The sequence below is a fragment of the Oncorhynchus tshawytscha genome, linkage group LG16 (assembly GCF_018296145.1).
Source record: "Oncorhynchus tshawytscha isolate Ot180627B linkage group LG16, Otsh_v2.0, whole genome shotgun sequence".
Taxonomy (NCBI): domain Eukaryota; kingdom Metazoa; phylum Chordata; class Actinopteri; order Salmoniformes; family Salmonidae; genus Oncorhynchus; species Oncorhynchus tshawytscha.
Window position 1 is genome coordinate 6961978 of NC_056444.1, and position 18307 is coordinate 6980284.

The 18307-nt window shown below is 41.8% G+C and overlaps 1 protein-coding gene and 1 long non-coding RNA gene across 2 annotated transcripts in view; one reads left to right on the forward strand and one right to left on the reverse strand.

Moving 5' to 3' along the window:
• LOC121839588 overlaps positions 1 to 4758 on the forward strand; it is an 8084-nt gene extending 3326 nt beyond the window's left edge. Inside the window, exon 3 of the long non-coding RNA XR_006079021.1 lies at positions 2854 to 4758. This is a non-coding gene — a long non-coding RNA (uncharacterized LOC121839588). The remainder of the gene's footprint in view (positions 1 to 2853) is intronic.
• A 6868-nt stretch (positions 4759 to 11626) lies between these two features.
• On the reverse strand, positions 11627 to 18147 carry LOC112235099 (serine/threonine-protein kinase greatwall). The gene is given in 12 exon segments (XM_042298625.1): positions 11627 to 11884; positions 12127 to 12228; positions 12519 to 12660; positions 13803 to 14769; positions 14997 to 15334; positions 15442 to 15614; positions 16103 to 16256; positions 16421 to 16527; positions 16802 to 16890; positions 16998 to 17137; positions 17244 to 17381; positions 17596 to 18147. Coding segments are annotated over 12 exon segments (2679 nt in total). The 5' UTR covers positions 17767 to 18147; the 3' UTR covers positions 11627 to 11726.
• Positions 18148 to 18307: the final 160 nt, after the last annotated feature.

Consider the following 18307-nt stretch of genomic DNA (forward strand, 5'->3'; position numbering starts at 1 on the left):
AGGTCCCCAATAACAAAGTGGCCTCCAACATTCTTAAATTGAAGAAGTTTGGAATCACCAAGACTCTTCCTAGAGCTGGCTGCCTGGACAAACTGAGCAATCGGGGGAGAAGGACCTTGGTCAGAGAGGTGACCAAGAACACAATGGTCACTCTGACAGAGCTCCATAGTTCCTCTGTAGAGATGGGAGAACCTTCCAGAAGGACAACCACCGCTGCAGCACTCCAAAAATCAGGCCTTTATGGTAGAGTGGCCAGACGGAAGCCACTCCTCAGTAAAAGGCACATGACAGCCTGATTGGAGTTTGCCAAATGGCACCTAAAGGACTCTCAGACCATGAGAAACAAGATTCTCTGGTTTGAGGAAACCAAGATGGAACTCTTTGGCCTGAATGCCAAGCATTCACCTGGAGAAAACCTGGCACCATCCCTACGGTGAAGCATGGTGGTGGCAGTATCATGCTGTGGGGATGTTTTTCAGCGGCAGGGACTGGGAGACTAGTCAGGCTTGAGGGAAAGGTGAACGGAGCAAAGTACAGAGAGCGCCTTGATGTAAACCTTCTCCAGAGTGCTCAGGACCTCAGACTGGGGCTAAGGTTCACCTTCCAACAGGACAATGACCCTAAGCACACAACCAAGACAACGCAGGAGTGGCTTCGGGACAAGTCTCAATGTCCTTGAGTGGCCCAGCCAGAGACCGGACTTGAACCAGATCTAACATCTCTAGAGAGACCTGAAAATAGCTGTGCAGCGACGCTCCCAATCCAACCTGACAGAGTTTGAGAGGATCTGCAGAGAAGAATGGGAGAAATACTCCCCAAATAGAGGTGTGCCAAGCTTGTAGCATCATACCAAAGAAGACTTAAGGCTGTAATCACTGCCAAAGGTGCTTCAACAAAGTACTTAGTAAAAGGGTCTCAATACTTATGTAAATGTGATATTCCAGTATGTTTTTTTTAATACATTTTCAAACATTTCTAAAAACCTGTTTTTGCTTTATCATTATGGGGTATTGTGTGTAGATTGACGAAGGAAAAAACAATTTAATCAATTTTAGAATAAGGCTGTAATGTAACAAAATGTGAAAAAAGTTAAGGGGTCTGAATACTTTCCGAATGCACTTTACCCTACGAAATGTAACATATCATACTCACTGAAGTGTTTACGTACAGAATAATACAACATGCTCAGACCACATTGTGTTGATAACTCTATGTAACTCTATGTAACTCTAAGTAAGTCTATGTAACTAAGTAACTCTATGTAACTAAGTAACTCTAAGTAAGTCTAAGTAACTCTATGTAACTAAGTAACTCTAAGTCTAAGTAACTCTATGTAACTCTATGTAAGTCTATGTAACTAAGTAACTCTAAGTAACTAAGTAACTCTATGTAACTCTATGTAACTCTATCTAACTAAGTAACTCTATGTAACTAAGTAACTCTAAGTAACTCTAAGTAAGTCTAAGTAACTCTAACTCTATGTAACTAAGTAACTAAGTAACTCTAAGTAACTCTATGTAACTCTATGTAAGTCTATGTAACTAAGTAACTCTAAGTAACTAAGTAACTCTAAGTAAGTCTATGTAACTCTATGTAACTCTATCTAACTAAGTAACTCTATGTAACTAAGTAACTCTAAGTAACTCTAAGTAAGTCTAAGTAAGTCTAAGTAACTCTATGTAACTCTAAGTAACACTATGTAACTCTATGTAACTAAGTAACTCTATGCAACTCTATGTAACTCTATGTAAGTCTATGTAACTAAGTAACTCTATGTAACTAAGTAACTCTAAGTAACTCTATGTAACTAAGTAACTCTAAGTAACTATGTAACTCTATGTAACTAAGTAACTCTAAGTAAGTCTAAGTAAGTCTAAGTAACTCTAAGTAACTATGTAACTCTATGTAACTCTATGTAACTAAGTCTATGTAACTAAGTAACTCTATGTAACTCTATGTAACTCTATGTAACTCTAAGTAACTCTATGTAACTCTATGTAACTAAGTAACTCTATGTAACTAAGTAACTCTAAGTAACTCTAAGTAACTAAGTAACTCTAAGTAAGTCTATGTAACTCTATGTAACTCTAAGTAACTCTATGTAACTCTAAGTAACTCTATGTAACTAAGTAACTCTAAGTAACTATGTAACTCTATGTAACTAAGTAAGTCTAAGTAACTCTAAGTAACTAAGTAAGTCTATGTAACTCTATGTAACTCTATGTAACTCTAAGTAAGTCTAAGTAACTCTATGTATCTAAGTAACTCTATGTAACTAAGTAACTAAGTAACTCTAAGTAACTAAGTAACTCTAAGTAAGTCTATGTAACTCTATGTAACTCTAAGTAACTCTATGTAACTAAGTAACTATGTAACTCTATGTAACTAAGTAACTCTAAGTAACTAAGTAACTCTAAGTAAGTCTATGTAACTCTATGTAACTAAGTAAGTCTATGTAACTCTATGTAACTAAGTAACTCTAAGTAACTAAGTAACTCTAAGTAAGTCTATGTAACTCTAAGTAAGTCTATGTAACTATGTAACTCTATGTAACTAAGTAACTCTATGTAACTAAGTAACTCTAAGTAACTATGTAACTCTATGTAACTCTATGTAACTCTAAGTAACTCTAAGTAACTCTATGTAACTCTATGTAACTCTATGTAACTAAGTAACTCTATGTAACTCTATGTAAGTCTATGTAACTCTAAGTAACTCTATGTAACTAAGTAACTCTATGTAACTCTATGTAACTAAGTAACTCTATGTAACTCTAAGTAACTATGTAACTCTATGTATGACTTGAACTTAGTAAAAAGGCTTTCTAACATTGAGTCTTTTCCCCACTTTTAGACGAATCAACTGAAAAGTCTCCCGTCCCAAAGACACAGAGCGACGATGAGAGCCCTCTCAACAGTCTCTGGTTGGGTAACGGCCGTAGTCTCCCTTCCGCTTTCCCACCCACACCTCTATAACTCTGGCTTTTGCACTATGAAGATGGCACTAGGAGTAGTGAGTTGGGGGAAGCCTCACAACCCACTGAGTAGTGAGTTGGGGGAAGCCTCACAACCCACTGACATTACAATTGAAATCAAAGAGAAATGTGAATGAATTGAACTGCAGCTTTTATAATCATGCAAGATTATACAACTACTGTACTACATTAGTACTTTTTTTTTGCTCTGAAGAAATGACGATGATTTAACTTGGGCGGGTAAAGTTATTGGTTGTGTATGTTGAGTATAGCTTCTTTTCTTGCAAATATTCCGTACATCTTACGGCACGGATCGGCAACTTTGATGGGGGTGTGTTCCAAGAAGAAGAGAAACACGAAACTCCTCTTTTTAGCGGTTCGTCTCCTGACAGCGAAGAAGAAAAAAAATGATGTTTTAAACTTAATTTCCTGCAATTCTACATATTTTGCCATGGGGCGTAAAGAAAATGTTGCCGTTTTAAATTTGATGATCAGTGGGCCCCACCCCAGTTAGTAATTTGACTATGTTTACTACAAGTTTAGACAGCTGGCCACTAGACTAACTGACCAATGTAAAAACATTTAGCGGACCTGGGCTTATTGAGTGACTGCTGATGCACAACAAAAACCGAATGTCGAAATTGCAGCTTATGTATTCTACTATTCTAACTCTCCAACATTTTCTTTTGTCGGTCAAATTGGGCCCCTGGCCTTCAAAAGGGGGGAGGTCCCCGGGCCTTCAAAAGGGGGGGAGGTCCCCTGGCCTTCAAAAGGGGGAGGTCCCCTGGCCTTCAAAAGGGGGAGGTCCCCTGGCCTTCAAAAGGGGGGAGGTCCCCTGGCCTTCAAAAGGGGAGGTCCCCGGGCCTTCAAAAGGGGGGGAGGCCCGCGGGTCTTCAAAAGGGGGGAGTTGCCCGCGGGTCAGCCAGTTGCCCATCCCTTGTCTTACAGCATTATAAGAACTATCTAACCAACTTGTCCTGCAAATGGATATGCTGCAACAGAAACCTTACACCATATATCATAATAGTTGCTCAGGCTGCTAATATATGGCGATAACGCTAGGTAGATAAGTGTATATATATAATAATGTGTTTGTGGAAAGGTACATTTAAATTCTGAAAATGTGTTAATTTATTATTTCTAATATTAAATGAAAATTAAGACTTTATTGTCTAGTTTTTGGTTAGGTGGTACATTACTGCTAGGATGTGAATGGTTCAGATTAAGAATAATTTTGAAAATATCGAATCGGCTTTTATACACTTGATTTGTGTATATTTAGAATTTCATCAACTCATGATAAGGTGCCTCACCAATGTAGCTGTGTACAGTACTTGGGGGTGGCAGGTAGCCTAGCGCTTAAGAATGTTGTGCTAGTAACCGGAAGGTTGCTGGTTCAAATACCCGAGCCGACTAGGTGGGGGAAAAAGTCTGTCGATGTGCTATGCATTTAACCCTAATTGCTCTGGATACGAGCGTCTGCTAAAATGTACTGTTTATTCAAGTAAAACATCTCAAACTTAAAATTGTAGTGTTGGTCCAAATTCTGAGAAAAATAAAGATTGTGAAACGCTAACTGAACACTCAAATGTTACCACCTCAAAAGAAAGAAAGTTTAGTAGTGATGATAGATATGTCTTTCAAATAAATATATTGTACTTTTTTTTGATGATGACTGTTCATTTTTTTTTATGTTCAAAAGTTTGGGGGTCACATAGAAATGTCCTTGTTTTCCATGAAAACATACCTGAAATGAGTTGCAAAACGAATAGGAAATATAGTCAAGACGTTGACAAGGATATAAATAATGATTTTTAATGTAAATAATAATTGTGTCCTTCAAACTTTGCTTTCGTCAAAGAATCCACCATTTGCAGCAATTACAACCTTGCAGACCTTTGGTATTCTAGTTGTCAATTTGTTGATGTAATCTGAAGAGATTCACCCCATGCTTCCTGAAGCACCTCCCACAAGTTGGATTGTCTTGATGGGCACTTCTTACGTACCATACGGTCAAGCTGCTCCCACAACAGCTCAATAGGGTTGAGATCCAGTGACTGTGCTGGCCACTTCATTATAGACAGAATACCAGCTGACTGCTTCTTTCCTAAATAGTTCTTACATAGTTTGGAGCTGTGCTTTGGGTCGTTGTCCTGTTGTAGGAGGAAATTGGCTCCAATTAAGCGCCGTCCACAGGGTATGGAATGGTGTTGTAAAAAGGAGTGATAGCCTTCCTTCTTCAAGATCCCTTTTACCCTGTACAAATCTCCCACTTTACCACCAAAGCCCGCCAGACCATCACATTGCCTCCACCATGCTTCACAGATGGCGTCAAGCACTCCTCCAGCATATTTTTTATTTTTTTCTGCTTCTCACGAATGTTCTTCTTTGTGATCCAAACACCTCAAACTTAGATTCGTCTGTCCAAAACACTTTTTTCCCCAATCTTCCTCCGTCGTGTCTTTTCTATTGGCCAGTCTGAGATATGGCTTTTTCTTTGCAACTCTGCTAGAAGGCCAGCATCATGAAGTAGACTCTTCACTGTTGACATTGAGACTGGTGATTCGCAGGTACTATTTAATGAAGCTGCCAGTTGAGGACTTTTGAGGCGTCTGTTTCTTAAACTACTTGTCCTCTTGCTCAGTTGTGCACCGGGGCCTCCCACTCCTCTTTCTATTCTAGTTAGAGCCAGTTTGTGCTTTTCTGTGGAGGGAGTAGTACACAGCGTTGTACGAGATCCTCAGTTTCTTGGCAATTTCTCGCATTGAATAGCCTTAATTTCTCAGAACAACAATAGATTGATGCATTTTCGAAGAAAGATCTTTGTTTCTGGCCATTTTGAGCCTGTAATCGAACCCACAATTGCTGATGCTCCAAATACTAGTCTAAAGGCCAGTTTTATTGCTTCTTTAATCAGAATAATAGTTTTCAGCTGTGCTAACATAACGCCAAAAGGGTTTTTTAATGATCAATTAGCCTTTTAAAAATATAAACTTGGATTAGTTAAGACAACATGCCATTGGAACACAGGAGTGATGGTTGCTGATAATGGGCCTCTGTACACCTATGTAGATATTCCATTAAAAATCAACCGTTTTCCAGCTCCAATAGTCATGTACAACATTAACAATGTCTACACTGTATTTCTGATCAATTTGATGTTATTTTAATAGACAATTTTGGGGGGGGGATTTTCTTCAAAAACAAGGACATTTCTAAGTGACCACAAACCTTTGAAACGTAGTGTGTGTTTTAATGTAGCAATGTGGGTTTTGTTTGTAAAGGAACATTGTCCATGGAGGTCTGACTGACAATGGTTATGTTTGGCTTCTAACATGTGTTTTGAATACTTTCTATGGAATGGAGTTTGGTTAATTTAGTGTAAATTGTATACAACAATAGTTGTACAGACCAGATAAGAACATTATATTGACAAAAGTGCAATATTTTAATTGCATTCTAATGTATTGATGTAGTATATGAATAAATATCAAAATATTGTAGGTATCATACAATGTACATTTGCAATAGAGTTGATATTTTCACAGCCATTGATTTGTTAAACTTTCTACTAAATATGCTTATTTCTCTCCTTTTCTGCCTTAGATTGTTGTTTGCATGTGATTGAGAATATTCTAAACAAAAATATAAATGCAACGTGTAAAAAGTGTTGGTCACATGTTTCATGAGCTGAAATTAAAGATCCCAGAAATGTTCCATACGTACAAAAAGCTCATTTCTCTCAAATGTTGTGCACAAATTTGTTGACATCCCTGTTAAGTGAGCATTTCTCCTTCGCCAAGATAATCCATCCACCTGACAGGTGTGGCAGATCAAGAAGATGATTAAACAGCATGATCATTACACAGGTGCACCTTGTGCTGGGGGTCATTAAAAGGCCACTCTAAAATGTGTAGGTGCGATTGGCATGCTGACAGCAGCACTGTCCACCAGAGATTTGCATATTCATTTTTCTACCATAAGCCGCCTCCAACATTGTTTTAGAGAATTTGACAGTACGTCCAACCGGCCTCACAACCGCAGACCAGGTGTAACCATGCCAGCCCAGGACCTCCACATCAGACATCTTCACCTACGGGATCATCATGCACCAGCCACCATGACAGCTGATGAAACTGAGGAGTATTTCTGTCTGTAATAAAGCCCTTTTGTGGGGAAAAACTCATTCTGATTGGCTGGGCCTGGCACCCCAGTGGGTGGGCCTATGCCCTCCCATGGCTGCTCCACTGCCCCTGCATGTGAAATCCATAGATTAGGGCCTAATTAATTTATTTCAATTTATTCATTTCCTTATGAACTGTAATGCAGTAAAATTGTTGAAATTGTCATGTTGTGTTTTATATTCTTGTTTAGTATAAATTGAATAAAGTTTTAACCAAGATTTTTCTTTTTTTTTAACTTAAAACAAATTCCTCTTATGGGGATTCACAACACACACAGATCTGACCACAAGCACTTAGAATGGGATGTGAACATACAAATTCGTAACATATTTTACAAATTGGAATTTATAACATACACTAGGTTACTAAAAGTATGTGGACACCTGCTCATTGACCTTCTCATTCCAGAATCATGGGCATTAATATGGAGTTGCCCCCCCCCCCCATTGCTGCGGAGACTTATTTCCATTCAGTCACATGCTTTTATTAAATATGTTTATTTGTTGTGTATTGAATTATATATTGTTTTATACACACACGTGTAAGTTTTCTTTTAATCTCAATGTGACTCCCTGATTAAAAAGAGCAATAGTGAGGTAGGGCACTGATGATGGGCGATTAGGCCTGGTTCGCGTTTGGCGTTCCAATTCATCCCAAAGGTGTTCAGTGGGGTTGAGGTCAGGGCTCTGTGCAGGCCAGTCAAGTTCTTCCACACCGAGCTCGACAAACCATTTCTGTATGGACCTCACTTTGTGCACGTGGGCATTGTCATGCTGAAAGAATAAAGGGCCTTCCCCAAACTGTTGCCACAAAGTTGGAAGCACAGAATCATCTAGAATGTTATTGTATGCTGCGGCATTAAGATTTCCCTTCACTGAAACTATGGGACCTAGTCCGAACCATGAAAAAGATCCCAGACCATTATTCCACCTCCACCAAACATTACAGTAGGCACTAAGCTTTGGGGCAGGTAGCTTTCTCCTGGTATCCGCCAAACCCAGATTTGTCCGTTGGACTACCAGATGGTGAAACGTGATTCATCACTCCAGAGAACGCGTTTCCACTTCTCCAGCTGACGCTTGGCATTGTGCATGGTGATCTTAGTCTTGTGTGCGGCTGCTCGGCCATGGAAACCTATTTCATGAAGCTCCCGACGAACAGTTCTTGGGCTGACGTTGATTCCAGAGGCAGTTTGGAACACGGTAGTGAGTGTTGCAACCAAGGACAGACAATATTTACACACTACGCGCTTCAGCGGTCCTGTTCTGTGTGCTTGTGTGGCCTACCACTTTGCAGCTGAGCCATTGTTGCTCCCAGAGATTTCCACTTCACAATAACACCACTTACAGTTGATCGGGGGCAGCTCTAGCAGGGCGGAAATATGACGAACTGACTTGTTAGGAAGGTGGCATCCTATGACGATGTCATGTTGAAAGTCACTGAGCTCGTCAGGAAGGCCATTCTACTGCCAATGTTTGTCTATGGAGATTGCATGGCCGTGTGCTCGATTTTATACACCTGTCAGCAACAGGTGTGGCTGAAATAGCCGAATCCACTAATTTGAAGGGGTGTCCACATACACACACACACACACACGAATGAAAACATGAAATAAGAATAAATAAGAATGTAAAGTCATAAGACATGGCCAGATATGGAATTATTAACACATACTAACTACACTACAACCTCTGAATGACTGTCTTAATTTTGTTGTCAAAATATTTTGTATATATATATATATACACACACACACACACACGTATCATACGAATTGCAAGACGTAAAATAACATACAAAATGGATGAAGTTGTGCACAATTCTCAGGGACCCAGTTTGGTTCTACTTTTAAAACTACTAGCCGAAATACAAAACATTTAAACCATCTTTTTAAGACCTTCCTCCTTCAGAATGTTTGTGTTCATCTTCCTTCATTTTATATTTTGTGTATCACAGAAGGAAAAAAAACACTTCATCACACAACTGTTTTATTTTGTATTTATTACATGTAAAATAAATCAAATTTTAAAAAAGTGAAAAAGAAGAAATCTACACATTTTGTGAAGAGTACGCATACAGATGTATATAACTGCATGAAGAAAGGGCCGGCAGGTCGCCTGGTGGTTAGAGTGTAGAGGTGGCAGGTAGTCTAGTGGTTAGAGTGTAGAGGTGGCAGGTAGCCTAGTGGTTAGAGTGTAGAGGTGGCAGGTAGTCTAGTGGTTAGAGTGTAGAGGTGGCAGGTAGCCGAGTGGATAGAGTGTAGAGGTGGCAGGTAGCCTAGTGGTTAGAGTGTAGAGGAGGCAGGTAGCCTAGTGGTTAGAGTGTAGAGGTGGCAGGGTAGCCTAGTGGTTAGAGTGTAGAGGTGGCAGGTAGCCTAGTGGTTAGAGTGTAGAGGTGGCAGGTAGCCTAGTGGTTAGAGTGTAGAGGTGGCAGGTAGCCTAGTGGTTAGAGTGTAGAGGCGGCAGGTAGTCTAGTGGTTAGAGTGTAGAGGTGGCAGGTAGCCTAGTGGTTAGAGTGTAGAGGTGGCAGGTAGCCTAGTGGTTAGAGTGTAGAGGCAGCAGGTAGTCTAGTGGTTAGAGTGTAGAGGCGGCAGGTAGCCTAGTGGTTAGAGTGTAGAGGTGGCAGGTAGCCTAGTGGTTAGAGTGTAGAGGTGGCAGGTAGCCTAGTGGTTAGAGTGTAGAGGTGGCAGGTAGCCTAGTGGTTAGAGTGTAGAGGTGGCAGGTAGCCTAGTGGTTAGAGTGTAGAGGTGGCAGGTAGCCTAGTGGTTAGAGTGTAGAGGAGGCAGGTAGCCTCGTGGCTAGAGTGTAGAGGAGGCAGGTAGCCTGGTGGTTAGAGTGTAGAGGTGGCAGGTAGCCTAGTGGTTAGAGTATAGAGGTGGCAGGTAGCCTAGTGGTTAGAGTGTAGAGGTGGCAGGGTAGCCTAGTGGTTAGAGTGTAGAGGTGGCAGGTAGCCTAGTGGTTAGAGTGTAGAGGTGGCAGGGTAGCCTAGTGGTTAGAGTGTAGAGGCGGCAGGTAGCCTAGTGGTTAGAGTGTAGAGGTGGCAGGTAGCCTAGTGGTTAGAGTGTAGAGGTGGCAGGTAGACTAGTGGTTAGAGTGTAGAGGAGGCAGGGTAGCCTAGTGGTTAGAGTGTAGAGGTGGCAGGTAGACTAGTGGTTAGAGTGTAGAGGAGGCAGGGTAGCCTAGTGGTTAGAGTGTAGAGGTGGCAGGTAGCCTAGTGGTTAGAGTGTAGAGGTGGCAGGTAGCCTAGTGGTTAGAGTGTAGAGGTGGCAGGTAGCCTAGCGGTTAGAGTGTAGAGGTGGCAGGTAGCCTAGCGGTTAGAGTGTAGAGGTGGCAGGTAGCCTAGTGGTTAGAGTGTAGAGGTGGCAGGGTAGCCTAGTGGTTAGAGTGTAGAGGCGGCAGGTAGCCTAGTGGTTAGAGTGTAGAGGTGGCAGGTAGCCTAGTGGTTAGAGTGTAGAGGTGGCAGGTAGCCTAGTGGTTAGAGTGTAGAGGTGGCAGGTAGCCTAGTGGTTAGAGTGTAGAGGTGGCAGGTAGCCTAGTGGTTAGAGTGTAGAGGTGGCAGGTAGCCTAGTGGTTAGAGTGTAGAGGTGGCAGGTAGCCTAGCGGTTAGAGTGTAGAGGTGGCAGGTAGCCTAGTGGTTAGAGTGTAGAGGTGGCAGGTCGCCTGGTGGTTAGAGTGTAGAGGTGGCAGGTAGCCTAGTGGTTAGAGTCAGGGGTGGCAGGTAAGCCTAGTGGTTAGAGTGTAGAGGTGGCAGGTAGCCTAGTGGTTAGAGTGTAGAGGTGGCAGGTAGCCTAGTGGTTAGAGTGTAGAGGTGGCAGGGTAGCCTAGTGGTTAGAGTAAAGGCGGCAGGTAGCCTAGTGGTTAGAGTGAATCATTATTAGAGGTGGCAGGTAGCCCAGTGGTTAGAGTGTAGAGGAGGCAGGTAGCCTAGTGGTTAGAGTCCAGAGGTGGCAGGTAGCCTAGTGGTTAGAAGTGTAGAGGAGGCAGGTAGCCTAGTGGTTAGAGTGTAGAGGTGGCAGGTAGCCTGGTGGTTAGAGTGTAGAGGTGGCAGGTAGCCTAGTGGTTAGAGTGTAGAGGAGGCAGGTAGCCTAGTGGTTAGAGTGTAGAGGCGGCAGGGTAGCCTAGTGGTTAGAGTGTAGAGGTGGCAGGTAGCCTAGTGGTTAGAGTGTAGAGGTGGCAGGTAGCCTAGTGGTTAGAGTGTAGAGGTGGCAGGTAGCCTAGTGGTTAGAGAGTTGGACTAGTAACCGAAAGGTTGCAAGATTGAATCCCCAACAAGGTAAAAATCTGTCATTCTGCCCCTGAACAAGGCAGTTTAACCCACTGTTCCCCGGTAGGCTGTCATTAAAAAATAAGAATTTGTTCTTAACGGACTTGCCAGAGTTAAATAAATATAAAATGTTAAAAGAAGTCCATCATAGTAGTGCATAGAAGAGCAGTGAAACATGGTGCTACGTGGATGAAAAGACAGAAAGTACAAATATTTAAAAAATCAACTTTATTTATATATAATTTTCATTTGAAGAGAATTGGAATTTCAGTGTACTTCCTAAATGGACCCGAACCCTGGAGAACCTACAGACTGAAGCCAGACATCACGATGTGATGCGCAGTGTTTCTTGCGTCAAAGTAGGACGTGTCCGTTTCCTCCTCCGGCTGAGGGATGAAGGGCATGGTCTGGTTCTGAAGGTTATCCCAGTCCAAACCCGCAAACAGAGTGTGGCTCCGAAGTTCTGATGCAGAAACAAAAAAAAACAAATATGGTTGTAGCAGGATAAGAAACGGAATCATTATTACACCCAAATGGTCCATTTCCAAACGGAATCATTATTACACCCAAATGGTCCATTTCCAAAGGGAATCATTATTACACCCAAATGGTCCATTTCCAAAGGGAATCATTATTACACCCAAATGGTCCATTTCAAATGGAATGGTATCATCACGGTTTAAACTGGTCAAACCAAACCCTTACCTTTGAAACCAGCCCGTTTGTTCATGTCCACGGTGAGTAAAATCTCTATGGCATTTTGGGAATTGTGGGATAGCTCCTCCTCACCATCGGGCCATGGAATATCTGAGATTAAACATAAATATAAAATATTGGGTGATAGAAAATGTATTTCATTTTTTAATGCAGGATTTTATTTAGCTGTAAAAGACATGCTACACTGAAAACATAAAACAGATAATCATTTACATTTTAGTCATTGATTGTCCAGAATGATTTACAGTTAGTGCATTAAGATAAACTAGCTAGGTTAGACAACCACATAATCACAGTAAAGTCAAATATTTTCTCAATAAAGCAGCGATAAGAAAAGTCAGTGTTAGTAAGAAAAGACAAGTGGCATTGCAAGAAAGTACCTCTGTTGAGAATATTCTGGAAGACAAGCTGAGGGGTTTCATCGTTGAAGGGGGGCACACCAGTAAGGAACTCAAACAGACACACACCCAGGGCCCACCAGTCCACCATGCAGTCTTGGGGGGAGGGGGCAATAGAGACAGTAGGTCACATATCTTACCAAATTACCCACTATTTTTGGGGTTCGGGGTTTAACGGAGATTAGTCACACACTCGTCTCAGGTACCATCACGGCAGTGTCACTGTGCTATTGTCCCGTTTGGCTGTGCCTCTATTCTACAGCAGTGGAAGCAGGAACTGAAACAATTGGACAACATTAGGCTTAGTGTTTCAATGCAGGGAGTTTTTCCTAGCCACCGTGCTTCTACACCTGCATTGCTTGCTGTTTGGCGTTTTAGGCTGGGTTTCTGTACAGCACTTTGAGATATCAGCTGATGTACGAAGGGCTATATAAATACAATTTGATGTATAATTTGGGATAATTGTAAGATCCACACACACACCTTCAAAATACGATGTGAGGCGGGTGTTGATATTGTATTGCTTTTTATTTGTTTGTTGAACACAGTGTTCAGTTACTACATGATTTTATTTTATGTCATTTCATAGTTTTGATATCTTCACTATTGACAACAAAAATCATAAAACAACAGAGTAGGACTGGCTAATAAGTCCTTAGTTTTTGGGGTGTCATGCTCAGGTTAAACAATTTGGCCAAACTATACTTCCATATTTCCAAGTCCTGTTCTTGAAGATCTCAGGGGTATAACATTTATAGGAATGACTGGAATTCTGATAGACTTTGGTTTTTAATGTAAAGATAAACAATAATAAGATTAAATGATGTAGTAGAAAACGATGGGTTAGAAGAATCCTACATAACCAACCCATAAAGTAAAAATTTAACATCCATATAATGACCAGCTATGTAATCTTTAACATTGATTTATCCTGCAATAGATGTGGTTAAATTGGTAACATTCACTTTTGTCTTCTTCTAATGCCTCTTAAGGGGAAAGTAATCTTAAAAAAGTAATCAGATTACATTACAGAGTTTGAGTGAGCCAAAAGTTACATTAGTGATTACAATTTGGGACGGGTAACTACTAACTGTAACAGATTACATTTAGAAAGTAATCTACCCAACCCTTGTTAGCACCAAACATATTCCTGGACAAAACCCATATCAATGTATGAACAAATTTCATCTGCTTGAAAATACGCCTTGAAAAATTAGGCCCATCGAGTGGTCACCAATGTTCATCCTCCACCACCTTAAAACATTAAAGACCCCTCCTCAACATTTTCAACTTAGCCCAGTAACCTCCACCCCTGAATCTTGACTCAGTAACCTCCACCCCTGAATCTTGACTCTGTAACCTCCACCCCTGAATCTTGACTCTGTATCCTCCACCCTTGGATTTTGACTGTGCATCTACCTGATCGAGGGAGTTGTTGGAGCTGGGTCTGTTCTGGACCGGTGTGACAGCGGAGGGCATACTGTGGTAGGAGGTTGAGGTGGCCATATCCATGGCCTCCACTGAGCCCAGGCTGAGGCGTGAGCTCCCCGACATGTTGGAGCAGTTGATGGAGCTGCAGTAGCTCCGGAAGACCACCGCGTTCCTGGGCTTGAGGAACGAGGGTGACATGGCCACCCTGGGGTGCATCTCAGGGACTTGGTCGAGGAAGGAGCGTTTGGATTCGCCTCCTCTCAGGGTGAGCCCGTTGCCCGGCCTTGCCGTTCCTGTACGAGCGAAGATGGGTGGCTGAGGAAGGAGTGGGCTACTGGGTGATATTACTGGGTCATATGGTCTATCGTCTAGCTCGGACAATGCCCAATGCCCCTCTTTGGCACTTTGAGCCGACCTCTTTGGGGTTGGGCTGTTGTCGATGGACATTTCATGAGCCGACCCCTTAGAGTCTGCGCACAGGCTCCTGCTCAGCTCGTGGTCTTCACCAAATGACGTGCCTTAGATGAAGACCCCCTCTGCTGGTCCGTCCAACTCACACAGGAGGTTTTTAGCCAAAGCGATGGGACTGGAAAGTTTAGTGGCCTGGCCTTCAGAAGTCTCTTGACCCTCAGATCCAAACACCTCCAAATGGACATTTGCAAACACCCCTGTCAGACCAGTGCGATTCTTCAAAGCAATATCTGGGACGCCATAACACCTCTGGTACGCTGAGTCGCTCTTCTTGGAAAGGGATTCCAACTGTTCAGAACCTGCTGAGGAATACCATGTGCCTTCAGAAAGTATTCATACCCCTTGACTTATTCCAGATTTTCTTGTGTTGTTGGATTTGCCCCAAACATGACGCTTTCTAATCAGGACAAAACATGAATTGCTTTGCTGCATTTGTTGCAGTATTGCTTTAGTGCCTTGTTTCAAACAGGATGCATGTTTTGGAATATTTGTATTCTGTACAGGCTTCCTTCTTTTCACTCTGTCATCAAGCAAATCAAATCAAATTGTATTTGTCACAACATGGCCTTCCTTTTGTTTACCTTCGGTGGCACAGTGACCTTCAACTCCAGAAACATAGCCTCTGATTGGTTGAGAGAGAGATCAGGCTTCTGGGGTGGGGTAGACTGCGCTACCTCGTTAAACTGAAGCCTCTTCCAAGCAAGAGGTTCCTCTTTGGCCTTCCTGGACAGTACACCAGTACTGGGTTCTCGGTGGAGCTGTCCACGTAGGTCTAAGTTGTCTAACGACGCCAGAGCAGAGTCCCGACGCTGCAGTCGCATATCAGAGGTCGACTTTCCTTTTGTTGGTCCACTGGTATTCCTACCATATAGGTGCAGGAAGTTCTCCCTCTCCTTCTAGAAAAGCAAACCGAAAACAATAACAACATCTTCTATTGACCCACAAAATACAGAGGTAGATATGATTGAAATGAATGCAATTGTATTTCCTGCTGGCTTCTGACCTGCTCTACCTCCCATAGTGGGCTGACACCTCCCTCAGAGTCCATGGTGGAGGGAAAGAGACATGATTGGCTGCTGCCTGCGCTCATTGTGTCAAACCTCCGTCTGGACTTAAGCAGCCTGGGAGTCAGGCTCTTGGTCAACGCATTTGGGCTGAACACAAAGCTGTCGGGTCCTGACAAAACAAAAAAGGAAGACTGATTAGAAACAGTTTGAGGGAACAGAAGCCACCCTCTCTAGACAGGTTTGATTACAGATCTGGTTAAAGATTTTTTTTTTTTTAACTGAAACACATGGTCATTTACAGAGGTAGAATTCTCTCTGCTTGCTCTGTCAGAGCTCAATGTCCAAGAGGCTTCTAAACAGCTTCTACCCCCAAGCCATAAGACTCCTGAACATCTAATCAAATGTCTACCCAGACTATTTGCATTGCCCCTCAACTAACCGGTGCTCCCGCACATCAACTCTGTACCGGTACCCACCTGTATACCATCTCACTATTGTTATTTTACTGATGCTCTTTAATTACTTGTTAATTTTATTTCTTATTCACATTTTTTTTTAAACTGCATTGTTGGTTAGGGGCTCGTACATAAGCATTTCCCTATACACCTGTTGTATTTGGCAGATGTGACTAATAAAGTATGATTTGAAGAGACATACCCAAAGTCTGGCTATGCAAGACAGGGGAACGCAGATATTCCATCCGTCTCCTCAAGGGTGAACAGAGTGAGTTTTTCCGCTGATCAGTTTTCCCACATGACACAGGGCTGAACGGAAGGCGCTGCTGCGACGCTTGCTCTTCTGCTGGTGTGTTCTGTGTTTGATGGGATGAAAACACAGAATAAATATTTAATATGGCAATGGCAAAGAATGTACTGTATCTGCACAAACCAATCATATCACATTTACTATCCTTACTGATGTATCGTCTATGAATTACATTACATACTTAAATGCAATGAACTTAATTTTACTTACAAGTCCAAGAGAGCTGATCAAAGACAGGACTTGACCAGGGGTGCGGAAATAATCCTGTCTAGGCTTCGCCAAAGATGGGGTAGTCAAGATATCGGCAAGACTCAATTCTGGGTAGAAAAGGAATTCAAATGTAAAACTACAGCCTGCAAGTGGATGGGGGTGTATGCTTTGGTTTAGGCAGCAGGTAGTCTAGCAGTTAAGAGTGTTGGACCAGTAACTGAAAGTTCGATGGTTAAAAATGCTGAGCCGACTAGGTGAAAAATCTGTCAATGTGCCCTTGAGCAAGGCATTTAACCCTAATTTCTGCTGTAAGTCTCTCTGAATAAGAGTGTGTGCTAAATAATTAAAATGTTTAATGTGTGCTACAGTTAATGCACATACCTCTGTCAAGCTTGACTTTGGAGAGGCCAAAGTCTGTAAGCTTGATGTGACCTTCATTAGATACAAGCATATTGTCCGGCTTCAGGTCCCTAAATGATTGAACAGAATACAACACTCAAATCATACTAAAATGTGATTTTACTTTTTTTTTTTTTTAAACCACACATTTCTTGAAGATGGAGAGTCATAAAAGTACCTGTGGATGATTCCATGGCGATGGAGGTAGTCTAAAGCACGTGCCACCTCTGAAATGTATTTCACTGACATATCCTCATCAAAATACCCGTAGGTGTGAAGAAGGGATTTCACGTCTTCTCCAATTAGGTATTCCATCACCTGTGCATAAACACGTACAGAGGCAATATACCAAAGTTAGGAAAGTGACAAGTCACTGTTGTCATTCATCTTTTTGGGGGAGGTGTGGGGGGGGGGCGACACATACCAAATACACTTTTGTTGCTGTTTGGAGACAGTAGAAGAGGTGTACGACAAAGGGACTTTTGCTGAGGGCCAATGCGTCTCTCTCTGCCTTCATCTGACCTGACAAATTTTTGTCATGCATGTCAGATTTCTTCACCACCTGGAGAAAAGTTTTCAGCGAATTAAAGTGTCATTATCCTCAAAATGTCAAGTTAGGCATTTCCATTATATAAAACACTTTTTTCTTCAGTTGAACATTATTTCCAATTCCTTCACATTAGCAGCTGTTACTGGTGGTTTAACCCACACACACGAATTTGAAATGTCAGCTGTGGAGGAGGTTCATAGCAGTGGTAAAACCGTTGATGACTTGCCTTGATTGCATATAATCGTGGATTACATTTCTTCCGTGCAAGGTAAACCTTTCCAAAGGCACCACGGCCGATGGGCTTCAAAACAACAAAGTCATCGATTGAGGCAGGCCTTAGGATATCGGATAACTTCCTATCTGCACAAGAAGTGGGCTGTTTTTCACCCGCATCCATAACTGGGAGCAAATTGGTCATACAGCTAACTTTAACTTCTCAGGGGACACACATCCTGAGTTTAATTCAACTAAAATCGTGCATGCAATTAAACTAGTTAGGTTTTCATTGAGGTACTTTAAAATGTAACAGCTATTTGCTCTCTTTTCACTAACCTGACAGACAAAGCAAGTTTGTTTTAAATTTCAAATCCGCTCCCAGAGATAGGACGCTATTCGTGGCCAAAGAGAGTGCCTATACGAAAACGTTTGACCAGTCAAGAATATGAACACTTAAAAGTAATATTATACAAAATAAGAAAGTTAGAAATTAATCGATAAATATAATTGACGTTTTGGAACATCAATATTTTTACGAGAGCAACTCTGGTTCATGAATTGAATCAGGCAATAGGTAGGACACCTATTCCAGGCATCAACATTAACGCATATTTTTGTAAAAAGTAAAATCAACTCGTTTACAAATGTTTGACAACAACGTGGTAAACCAAATTATTTGTAAAAAAAAAAAAAACAACACAAATATTGGAGAAGTAACTAAG